We start from the raw sequence: 12,236 nt of genomic DNA on the forward strand, positions 1-12,236 counted from the left end.
CACCATGTTCAGACTAACAGGGCTGTAGTGTAATGTAACACCATGTTCAGACTAACAGGGCCGGGGTGTAATGTAACACCGTGTTCAGACTAACAGAGCTGGGGTGTAATGTAACACTGTGTTCAGACTAACAGGGCTGTGGAGCAGTTGGAGTCAGAGATGCGGAAGCTGCAGGAGACGGCTGATCTGTTCGAGGTCAGCTTCCCTGATTACAAGCAGCTGCGCCAGTGCCGCTCTGACATCATCCTGCTCAAGGCCATGTGGGACATGGTCATATTCGTCAAGGTACCGCATTTATATTCCTACCAGTGTATCAAAGGTCCCAACAAAAAAAGATATTCAAGCATAAACCTGCCAAAATGTAAGGTTAACTTGAAATGCTTAATGTAAATGTTATTTTACTCTTTGTATTTACCATTTTATTCATGGTGTGCACATATTGCACCAAGGTGTTGAAAACACATTATTTCACATTGCACTAGTGGCACTATGTAAGATTCTCATTTTTGATTGTTTTTGTAACATCTGCGCAAGTAGGTGGTAATTGTGGAGAAATTCCACACTGCAAATCTCATGTACCATTTCAAATATCAACAGTAGCTACGTTCACATGGAGCCTTTTGATTAATGACTCATTGGATTAACAGCCCAATTGGAATAAAATGCCTTGTGTAACCACTCAATTGGAACAAAATATCCTATTCCGATTGAAATTTTATTCTGTTTTAAAAGGGTGGTGTAAACCTTTAGATAATTAGTTTTACAGGAGAATATATGCCATGTAAATGCTTAATCTGAAATCTTTCAACGCAGACCAGCATTGAAGACTGGACAAAAACCAGATGGAAAGAAATTAATGTTGAGCTAATGGATATGGAATTACGAAGATTTGCTAAGGTACGCACCTTGCCCTAAATAAAGCTGAGCTCTCTGCTTTAATTTCTTATATTCAGTCAATCACATTATTCTGACATACTGTAGAGTGAAGTGCTGTAAAGCATGGATTCAAAGTGAGATTTCTTGCTTTGCAGGAGATGAAGACCTTGGACAAAGAGGTGCGTGTGTGGCACGTGTACACTGGCCTGGAGGCCACGGTGAAGAACATGCTGACCTCACTGAGGGCCGTGAATGAGCTGCAGAACCTCGCTGTCCGGGAGAGACACTGGCTGCAGCTCATGAACACCACCGGGGTATGAGCTCTACAGCCCACAGGTGTTCCACAAGTGTTCCATAGGGCCTGCAGGTGTTCTATATGGCCCACAGGTGTTCTATAGGGTCTGCAGGTGTACCATAGGGTGCACAGGTGTTCCACAGGTATTCCATAGGGTGCACAGGTGTTCCACAGGTATTCCATAGGGTGCACAGGTGTTCCACAGGTATTCCATAGGGTGCACAGGTGTTCCACAGGTATTCCATAGGGTGCACAGGTGTTCCACAGGTATTCCATAGGGTGCACAAGTGTTCCACAGGTGTTCCATAGGGCCTGCAGGTGTTCCATAGGTGTACTGGGCCCATATTAATACAGCACACTCTACTACTATTTGGATGGATTTGTGCTCTACGCAGTCTGACTCTCCCCTCCTGCTGTCCAGGTGAGCTTCGTCATGGACCAGGACACCACCCTGGGAGCCCTGCTGGCACTGCAGCTGCACCGCGTCGAGGAGGAGGTGAAGAACATCGTGGATAAGGCTGTGAAGGAGATGGCCATCGAGAAGGTGCATTTTCTCCCTCAGCTGTTGTACAGATTAGCAGAGGCATTGTGGAACCAGTGGTGCAGTGGTCTGTGTGCTGCCCTCCACAGGTGCTAACAGAGATGAACCAGACATGGAGCCAGATGATGTTTTCTTATGAGACACATCAGAGCACAGGCACTCCTCTGCTCAAGTCTGACCAGATCTTGATAGAAACCTTAGAGGACAATCAGGTAAAAATCTGCCATGGCAAGTATTACACTATTTCTACTTCTGTCTGTGCATGATGTAAAACTATATTATTTTAGCCATTTTGCCTGTGATGTGACAGCACTGTGTCGGTGTGAGTTTTGCTGGTATTGGGGTTCAGTGATGCCACTGGGGCTATAGGTGATGGCATCACTACACCCCAATACTAGCAAGGCAGAGCTGCATAACTTGCGCCGACACAACACTGACACATCTTCTCGCACGGACTCGTTCGAGCTCAGGTGCAGCTGCAGAACATCCTCATGAGCAAGTACGTGGAGTACTTCCTGGTGCAGGTGAGCACCTGGCAGAGGAAGCTGATGGTGGCCGACCTGGTCATCTCCACCTGGATGAGTGTGCAGCGCACCTGGGCGCACCTGCAGAGCATCTTCACCAACTCCGAGGACATCCGGAACCAGCTGGCCCAGGACGCAATGCGCTTCCAGAGCATCCACCTGGACTTCCGGGTACGCTCCACACCCCTTAGGACTCAAAAAGGCTGCTCTGCTATGTTCCCAGCACCTGTGACCGCCTGCATGTGCTTATCCGAGTATCTAAGTATTCATTTATGAATCATTCTCCTGCTTATGTTTGTATTGTTTTATGCTCACACCCCTGTTACTCCTGTTTATGTTTGTATTGTTTTATGTTCACACCCCTGGTACTCCTGTTTGTTTGTATTGTTTTAGACTCTAATGGAAACAGTTGTGCAAACCAGAAATGTGATCGATGTCACAAATCTCACAGGGTTTTTGGAGAAGTTGGAAGCCCTGCAGCAAAGGTACCTCTGTGTTTGTAAAATAATGTGAAAGAAGTCCAAACCTTTGACAGTTTTTTTTAATGACAGTTTTGTTTCTCAGGTTGTCCGTGTGTGAGAAGGCCTTGGCGGAGTATCTGGAGACGAAGAGACTGTCATTCCCTCGTTTTTACTTCGTCTCAGCCACAGATTTACTAGAAATAATTTCCAAAGGAACCCAGCCTACACAGGTACACAATACTGTACAAACTGTAAACCAAATATCCCTACAAAATAGCTGCATACACTACTTGTAGCAGCGTCAAACAAAACCCAAAATTCTCCACTAGTTGGAGAATTGTATTTCAAAAGCAGTTTCACACTACAAGTTGCATGCGTATAAAAACAAATTCAAAGTTATACAGCAATACATAGTTACTGCCAGCATTCCTTCCACCATAGCTCCATGGCTGCTGTAGAGAAAAACTAATTTGCAGAAGCATTTCTTCAAAAATAAATAACATGTATGCCAAAATGGATCTTACACCAAATACCCTAAAAAATACTCTATATACTATATACCAAATACCCATACAAAATACTCTACTATCTACTGACATGCTTCTGAATTTTTGTGGTTCTTTTTGTGAATGCTCCAGGTCACCAGGCATCTGCTGAAGCTGTTTGACAACCTGGCGGATCTGAAGTTCAGTGAGACGGAGCTGGAGGGAGCAGGGAAGGAGCTGGAGGGGCAGAGGGCGGTGGCACTGGGCATGTTCAGCCGGGAGGGGGAGTATGTGCCATTCTCTGAGCCCTGTGTCTGTGAGGGACAGGTACCTGCTGCCTATTCAACCCCTATAACAACCCCTACAACATGCTCTATATACTGTACTACGTACCAAATACCCTACAAAATACTCTATGTACTATATACCAAATACCCTACAAAATACTCTATGCACTGTGTAACAAATACCCTACAACATAATCCACCTAATGTATACCAAATACCCTACAAAATACTCTATGCACTGTGTAACAAATACCCTACAACATAATCCACCTAATGTATACCAAATACTCCTCCAAATTACTCTACATACCGTATACCAAATACCCCTCCAAAATACTCCACATACTGTTTACCAAATATCTCAATCTTTGCCCTGGTGTGTGAGTGTTGGAGTAATCATTGCTCTGGATGTGTGTGTTGGGTGAATGTTGGGTTAATCTTTGCTCTGACTGTGTGTGTAGGATGAGTGTTGGGTTAATCTTTGCTCTGGTCTTGTGTGTTCAGTGAGTGTTGGGTTAATCTTTGCTCTGGTTTTGTGTGTTGGGTTAGTCTTTGCTCTTGCTGTGTGTAGGTTGAGTGTTGGGTTAATCTGCTTTTGTTGTGTGTAGGTTGAGTGTTGGGTTATTCTTTATTCTGGCTGTGGGTAGGGTGAGTGTTGGGTTAATCTTTGCTCTTGCTGTGTGTAGGTTGAGTGTTGGGTTAATCTTTGCTCTGACTGTGTGTGTAGGATGAGTGTTGGGTTAATCTTTACTCTGGTCTTGTGTGTTCGGTGAGTGTTGGGTTAATCTTTGCTCTGGTTTTGTGTGTTGGGTTAGTCTTTGCTCTGACTGTTTGTGTAGGGTGAGTGTTGGGTTAATCTGCTCTTGCTGTGTGTAGGTTGAGTGTTGGGTTAATCTTCTTTTATTGTGTGTAGGTTGAGTGTTGGGTTCATCTTTATTCTTGCTGTGTGTAGGCTGAGTGTTGGCTTGGTGCGCTAGAGGCTGCCATGCGGTGCACAGTACAGCGGGAGATCATGGAGGCCGTGGTGGCGTACGAGGACAAGCCCCGGGACCAGTGGCTCCTGGATTTCCCTGCCCAGGTGGCACTCACTGGCAGCCAGATCTGGTGGGCCACGGATGTGGGTATCACCTTCCAAAGGGTGGAGGAGGGCTTTGATACCGCTCTCAAAGACTACAACCGTAAACAGGTATACCTGCTTTAAAATACAAGGTATTTACAATCTCTAACCAAGGTTTTCTGTATGCTTGCCTTGTTTGGGTCTGGGTGGAAGATCATTGGCTCAAAGCAGTATGCTTGTGTTGTACACAAGACTGTTTGCTTGTATTTCATTCATTTATTCAAGAAATAATTCAGGACAGCATTAAAAAAAGAAATGAAAGAGAACAGTTCTTTCTCTTGAACAAACTATTGTACCAGCACTTAGGAGCAATCTACCTGAACCCCTCCCCTTCCTGAACCCCTCAACATCCTGAACCCCTCAACCTACCTGAACCCCTCCCCTATCTGAACCCCTCAACTTCATAAACCCCTCCCCTACCCAAACCCCTCAACTTCATGAACCCCTCCCCTACCTGAGCCACTCATCTTCCTGTATTCCTGCAGATCACGCAGCTAAATGCACTCATAAACCTGCTGCTGGGAGAACTGTCCCCTGGGGACCGGCAGAAGATCATGACTATCTGCACCATCGATGTCCACGCCCGAGATGTGGTCGCCAAGCTCATTGCTCAGAAGGTAATTGTGATGACTCCACTCCATTAATGCCTGCCAAAGTCGGCAAAAACCCACCTACTGTCCCCTCAAAAAGTATTGGAACAGCAAGGCCAATTTGTTTTTACACTTAATACATTTGGTGAACAAAGATGAACATGTGACAAGAGAATTTCAGCTTTTATTTCCTGGAATTTACACCTAGATGTGTTCAATTACTTTTTTTTTAATTACCCAATTTTTAGACAGAACAGAAAGCATTTAAGCCAATGAAAGGAAATAACACTTACTATTTGGTAGCATATCCCTTGCTTGCAATAACTGCATCAAGCCCATAACCCATTGACCCATCACCAAACTGTTGCATTCTTCTTTTGTAATGCTTTTCCAGGATTTTGCTGCAGCCTCTTTCAGTTGTTTGTTTCGAGAGGAGAAATGTATGCTCAATTAGGTTAAGATCTGGTGATTGACTTGGAACCTTCCATGTTTTCTCCCCAATGAAGTCCTTTGTTGTGTTGGCATTGTGTTTTGGGTCATTCTCTTGCTGCATGATGAAGTTCCTCCCAATTAGTTTGGATATATTTCTCCATAAGTTGGCAGACAGAATTTTTTTTAGACTTCTGAATTCATCCTGATGCTACCATCATGAGTTACATCATCAATAAAGATTAGTGAGCCCACTCCAGAAGTAGCCATGCAAGCCCAAGTAGGGTGTTTTTAGGAGTTTGTGTTGAGGGTGTTTTTAGGGGTTTGTGTTGGAGGGTGTTTTTAGGGGTTTGTCTTGGAGGGTGTTTTTAGGGGTTTGTGTGGAGGGTGTTTTTAGGGGTTTGTGTTGAGGGTGTTTTTAGGAGTTTGTGTTGGAGGGTGTTTTTAGGGGTTTGTGTTGAGGGTGTTTTTAGGGGGTTGTGTTGGAGGGTGTTTTTAGGGGTTTGTGTGGAGGGTGTTTTTAGGGGTTTGTGTGGAGGGTGTTTTTAGGGGGTTGTGTTGGAGGGTGTTTTTAGGGGGTTGTGTTGAGGGTGTTTTTAGGGGTTTGTGTTAGAGGGTGTTTTTTAGGGTTTGTGTTGGAGGGTGTTTTTATTGGTTTGTGTTGGAGGGTGTTTTTAGGGGTTTGTGTTGAGGGTGTTTTTAGGAGGTTGTGTTGAGGATGTTTTTAGGGGTTTGTGTTGAGGGTGCTTTAGGGGTTTGTGTTGAGGGTGTTTTTAGGGAGTTGTGTTGGAGGGTGTTTTTATGGGTTTGTGTTGGAGGGTGTTTTAGGGGTTTGTGTTGAGGGTGTTTTTAGGGGGTTGTGTTGGAGGGTGTTTTTATGGGTTTGTGTTGGAGCGTGTTTTTAAGGGTTTGTGTTGAGGGTGTTTTAGGGGTTTGTGTTGGAGGGTGTTTTAGGGGTTTGTGTTGAGGTTGTTTTAGGGGTTTGTGTTGGAGGGTGTTTTAGGGGTTTGTGTTGAGGGTGTTTTTAGGGGGTTGTGTTGGAGGGTGTTTTAGGGGTTTGTGTTGGAGGGTGTTTTAGGGGTTTGTGTTGAGGTTGTTTTAGGGGTTTGTGTTGGAGGGTGTTTTGGGGGTTTGTGTTGGAGGGTGTTTTAGGGGTTTGTGTTAAGGTTGTTTTAGGGGTTTGTGTTGGAGGGTGTTTTAGGGGTTTGTGTTGAGGGTGTTTTTAGGGGGTTGTGTTGGAGGGTGTTTTTATGGGTTTGTGTTGGAGGGTGTTTTAGGGGTTTGTGTTGAGGGTGTTTTTAGGGGGTTGTGTTGAGGGTGTTTCAGGGGGTTGTGTTGGAGGGGGTTTTTAGGGGTTTGTGTTGGAGGGTGTTTTAGGGGGTTTGTGTTGAGGGTGTTTTTAGTGATTGCCCTGCTTCTCTCTCAGGTGACCAATGCGCAGGCCTTCGCCTGGCTGTCTCAGCTCCGGCACCGCTGGGATGAGGATCAGAGACACTGCTACGTGAACATCTGTGACGCCCAATTCCAGTTCTCCTATGAGTACCTGGGGAACACACACAGGCTGGTCATTACGCCACTCACTGACAGGTAAGTGACGTGTGTCCTGTGTGTTTCACATGTGTTTCCCGTGTGTTTCACATGTGTTTCCTGTGTGTTACTTGTGGGTCACACGTATGTCCCATGTGACAGGTGCTACATCACGCTGACCCAGTCCCTCCATCTCACCATGAGTGGGGCACCTTCAGGTCCTGCAGGCACGGGGAAGACCGAGACCACCAAGGACCTCGGGCGCTCCCTGGGCATCATGGTCTATGTGTTCAACTGCTCAGAGCAGATGGACTACAAGGTGAGTGTATACCCCAAAGGAATGTAGGACCATTCACCATGTCAGGGGTCAGGTACAAGGTGAATGTATACCTGATAGGAGTGTAAGAACATTCACCCTGTCAGGGGTCAGGTACAAGGTGAATGTATACCTGATAGGAGTGTAAGAACATTCACTCTGTCAAGGGTCAGGTACAAGGTGAGTGCACACAAAGAGTAGTTGCACAGATGTGTTTGAGAGTAAAACTATTTAACAGAAAACAACATAATCTATTCTGATCAGTAAGACTTATACGATTGATAATTTGGCCAACTGTAAACAATTGTGCTTTTTTATTTGCATAAATGTGCTTCAAATTTGCAATTTGTAGAGTGCAATGAGAAATGATGGGCTGCTGTGAAGAACTGATGTTTTGGAGGATGGTCCCTCAGTTAAGGAGGATGGTCCCTCAGTTATGGAGGATGGTCCCTCAGTTATGGAGGATGGTCCCTCAGTTATGGAGGTTTTCACATGAATTGTCATTCGACAATTGGGCCAAAGTGACTGCGAAACTGTAACTCTAGTTAACATTGGCAAGTGGGCCGAATGGAATCTTCAATGTGAGGCAAGTTCTCAACCAAGGATTATATTTTTAATGCACATTGAGCTGTCAAGTATTCTCCTCCCAGTGTAAAAACTAAGGAAATTAATCACAAAATACTATGTTTTAAGAGTTTTTAATGTTTGCATTTGCTGAAAACCTCAAAAGACGGGATCAGCCCTAACGCTAACATCAGCCTGCTCTCCATCAAGGTACTGTATCACCACAGATCTCTGACAACATGCTACAGCCCTGTAGTGTATATATAGGTTTGTGCAGAACAAGACTTTCTCATTCATACCCAATTATATGCATAGCATTAACAATTTAATTTCCTGTATTTTAAGGCTTTCAGCAAATGCAAACATTTTACTTAAAACATTGATTTTTGTGATTAATATGCTATGCTTATGATTATGATTTATGATATGAGCGTATCATTTGTCTCTGTCCCTGTGTTTCAGTCGATTGGGAACATCTATAAAGGCCTTGCGCAGACTGGAGTGTGGGGATGCTTCGATGAGTTTAACCGCATCTCTGTTGAGGTGCTGTCAGTGGTGGCTGTACAGGTCAAAACCATTCAGGATGCCGTTCGAAATAAGAGACAAAGGTCTATCAAATGATTCATCCTTTCAAGATGACTTACATTTGTTAACCTTTATTTATTTATATTCACCTTTGTTTATACAGGGTATGTTGACTGAGCATGCATGCTTTTTTACAGCAAGGTCCTGTTAGTGCTACCCCAAGAACGTTTGTGTTCCTTTGTGCTTCCCTGTGTGTTGATTAGATTCCAGTTTCTGGGAGAGGACATCAAGTTGAAACCCACAGTTGGTATTTTCATCACACTGAACCCAGGGTACGCTGGCAGAGCGGAACTCCCCGAGAACCTGAAAGCCTTGTTTAGGTGAGACCCCCCAGGGCTGACTGTCTGGTCTGCAGACCTTCAAGGATTGAGGAAGGTCTTTTTATGCCTTAATTATTTATTGTCGTATTAAACACTGTGAGAAATGTTGCCATATGTAATGCGTACTGTCTGGCTCTGCTGGCAGTAAGCTCATGCGGCCTCCATTTTGTGCCTGGTGTTGTTGCACAGACCCTGTGCAATGGTGATTCCAGACTTTGAGCTCATCTGTGAGATCATGCTGGTCGCTGAGGGTTTCCTTGATGCACGGCAGTTAGCCCGGAAGTTCATCAGCCTGTATACACTGTGTCGAGAGCTGCTGTCTAAACAGGTGAGAAGCACACACACACACACACACAGACATACACATGTACGCACACACACACGCTGCGCACACTGTGTCGAGAGCTGCTGTCTAAACAGGTGAGAAGCACACACATGCACACACAGACATACCCCCACACATGCACGCACAAGCACACACACACACACACACACACACACACACATGCACACACACACAAAAACATACACACACTCTCTCACACACACACATGCACGCAACACATACTGTCACACACACTCACACGCACACCCACGCATACTGTGACACACACTGTACATGCACACACAAACACAAACACACACACGTACAAACATGCACATACGCACTGTACACACACACACACACACACACAAACACACTGTCTGTGCCCCTTTGCCAGGACCACTATGACTGGGGTCTCAGGGCCATAAAGTCTGTGCTGGTGGTGGCTGGATCTCTGAAGAGGGAGGACAGGAGCAAGCCTGAAGAGCAGGTAGGAGCCCCCTGCACCCCAATGGGGCACTGCTGCTCCCCCACTGTAGCAATAACAATGTGAGCATCCGCACCAATGAACAATAATGTTCTCTAAATAGTCTTGTGTTGTGTCATGACATTTGTCACTGTCCATGTTGTTATAGTGGTGGACTCCACTTTAACACTTAAATTTTTCGTTATACACTCAACAAGCGCTTTATTTACATTTTTACTTTATTATACTGACTTATTAATGATCTAATCAGCCAATTGTGTGGCAGCAGTGCAATGCATACAATCATGTAGATATTTGTCAGGAGCTTCAGTTAATGTTCACTTCAACCATCAGAATGGGGAAAAAATGTGACTTTGATTGTTGAATGTTTGTTGGTGGCAGACAGGGTGATTTGAGTATCTCAGAAACTGCTGATCTCCTGGGATTTCCACTAGTGTGGATAGGCTACAGCAGTAGAAGAAATAAAAAATAAGTCTAATAAATACCTAATAAAGTGCTCAATGAGTGTATAGTAGTTATTTTTCTTGGTGTGGATGGGCCTTAACTCTGGTAAATGTTGTGTTTCCTGGCTCCAGGCGTTTTTGGGACTGTGTTGATTGTGTTTCCTGCCCTATCTGCCCTGAGCAGGTCCTGATGCGGGCGCTGAGGGACTTTAACCTGCCCAAAATCACCAGCAGTGACGTGCCCATCTTCCTGGGCCTGATCAGTGATCTGTTCCCCCTGCTGGAGGTGCCGCGTAAGCGGGACCCGGGCCTGGAGCAGGCCGTCCGGCAGGCTGCGGCCCTCCTCCACCTGCAGCCCGAGGAGAACTTCATCCTGAAGGTGCGTCCCTCTGTGTCCCTCTGTGTCCCTCTACGTTTCTCTGTGTCCCTCTGCCTCCCTCTGTGTCCCTCTGCCTCCCTCTGTGTCCCTCTGCCTCCCTCTGTGTCCTTCTGCCTCCCTCTGTGTCCCTCTGTGTCCCTCTGCCTCCCTCTGTGTCCCTCTGCCTCCCTCTGCCTCCCTCTGTGTCCCTCTGCCTCCCTCTGTGTCCCTCTGCGTCCCTCTGCCTCCCTCTGTGTCCCTCTGCCTCCCTCTGTGTCCCTCTGTGTCCCTCTGCCTCCCTCTGTGTCCCTCTGCCTCCCTTTGTGGCAAGTGGCTATATATTGTGCTGCCAAATCTACAAATCCTCTCTGCCTCTGTGAGTGTCGCACAGTGTGTCTCTCTTTCTTTCTCAGGTGACTCAGCTGGAGGAGTTGCTGGCAGTCAGACACTCCGTTTTTGTAGTGGGAAACGCAGGGACGGGGAAAAGTCAGGTACTGAACCCCCCCCACCCCCCGGCCAGTCTGGCCATTCTCCTCTGATGTCTCTCATTAACACGGCATTTCTGTCTGCAGAACTGCTGCTCACTGGATTTTCTTTTTGTTTTTTGCACCATTCTTTGCAAACTCTAGAGACTAGGGTGTGTGAAAATCCCAGGAGATCAGCAGTTTCTGAGATACTCAAACTGCCACCAACAATCATTCCACGGTTAAAGTCACTTAGATCAAATTTCTTCCCCATTGTAATGGTTGATATGAACATTAACTGAAGCTCCTGACCCGTATTTACATGATTGCATGCATTGTACAGCAGCCACACAATTGGCTGATTAGATAATCACATTAATAAGTAAGTGTAATAAAGTTCCTAATAAAGTGCTCAGTGACTGTATATGCACTGTGCTGGGTTCCGCTCTCTCCCCTTCCCCCATCTCCCCATCTCTGCCCCCCTTCCTCTCCATCTCTCCCCTTCCCCCATCTCCCCATCTCTGCCCCCTTCCTCTCCATCTCTCTCTCCTGAGTAATGTATAAGTATTGTTTAGATTATTGATCTTTTCCCCAGTTTTTCTTACTGAAGGTGTGGAGTTAAAGTGCAGTGCCTTGATTATAAATCACTATGTTCAACTCCATGCTCTGAACTTTAAAAGGTGAGAATATACATTCAGCTTTTTCTGTTTTTTCCTGGTAAGATATTGAAGACCCTGCACAGAACCTATACCAACATGAAGCTAAAGACTGTGTGGAATGACATGAACCCCAAAGCTGTGACCACAGATGAGCTCTTTGGGTACCTGCACCCCACCACTAGAGAATGGAGGGATGGTAAGGGTTAGGGGTGGGGTCTCTTGCTCTCAGGTGAATTACAGTGTACTCTGTAAGTATTTGGATCATTAATTTACGTACTTTATATTTTACTCCTAAACATTCCATTAAAAATGGTTTATGAAAACATTTGAGGCAAGAAATTAGCAATGTCTAAATTTGATCTGCAACACCTAGTTTGAAAGTTTGAGTTTGAGTTCTGTGTGCCAGGCGAGTTGCACTGACATGGACTGCAAGGCTCTTGCATGACTTGTACGACAGGTCAGGACCACTCGTTAATGTTGTTCCTCCCTAAGGAAAAATTCAAAATAAGAAAAAATTGGTGAATTTGAGCATGTATAGCTGCCACAAGTACTGGCTCACTTGCCTTCCTTGATAATATAACTG

The 12,236-nt window shown here is 45.4% G+C and overlaps 1 protein-coding gene across 1 annotated transcript in view; it reads left to right on the forward strand.

Annotated features, from left to right (window-relative positions):
• The window catches only part of dnah9l (dynein, axonemal, heavy polypeptide 9 like), a 106,515-nt gene that overhangs the window by 27,349 nt on the left and 66,930 nt on the right, over window positions 1-12,236 (forward strand). Inside the window, exons 20-39 of the mRNA XM_061225761.1 lie at window positions 127-285; window positions 814-897; window positions 1,032-1,190; window positions 1,593-1,715; window positions 1,802-1,924; window positions 2,183-2,407; window positions 2,630-2,721; window positions 2,801-2,927; window positions 3,336-3,509; window positions 4,422-4,655; window positions 5,072-5,203; window positions 7,032-7,192; window positions 7,295-7,451; window positions 8,475-8,620; window positions 8,801-8,917; window positions 9,107-9,245; window positions 9,640-9,732; window positions 10,357-10,551; window positions 10,944-11,021; window positions 11,717-11,849. Coding sequence (XP_061081745.1) covers window positions 127-285; window positions 814-897; window positions 1,032-1,190; window positions 1,593-1,715; window positions 1,802-1,924; window positions 2,183-2,407; window positions 2,630-2,721; window positions 2,801-2,927; window positions 3,336-3,509; window positions 4,422-4,655; window positions 5,072-5,203; window positions 7,032-7,192; window positions 7,295-7,451; window positions 8,475-8,620; window positions 8,801-8,917; window positions 9,107-9,245; window positions 9,640-9,732; window positions 10,357-10,551; window positions 10,944-11,021; window positions 11,717-11,849 — 2,851 coding nt within the window. The remainder of the gene's footprint in view (window positions 1-126; window positions 286-813; window positions 898-1,031; window positions 1,191-1,592; window positions 1,716-1,801; window positions 1,925-2,182; window positions 2,408-2,629; window positions 2,722-2,800; window positions 2,928-3,335; window positions 3,510-4,421; window positions 4,656-5,071; window positions 5,204-7,031; window positions 7,193-7,294; window positions 7,452-8,474; window positions 8,621-8,800; window positions 8,918-9,106; window positions 9,246-9,639; window positions 9,733-10,356; window positions 10,552-10,943; window positions 11,022-11,716; window positions 11,850-12,236) is intronic.

The sequence above is a fragment of the Conger conger genome, chromosome 17 (genome assembly GCF_963514075.1).
Source record: "Conger conger chromosome 17, fConCon1.1, whole genome shotgun sequence".
NCBI lineage: Eukaryota > Metazoa > Chordata > Actinopteri > Anguilliformes > Congridae > Conger > Conger conger.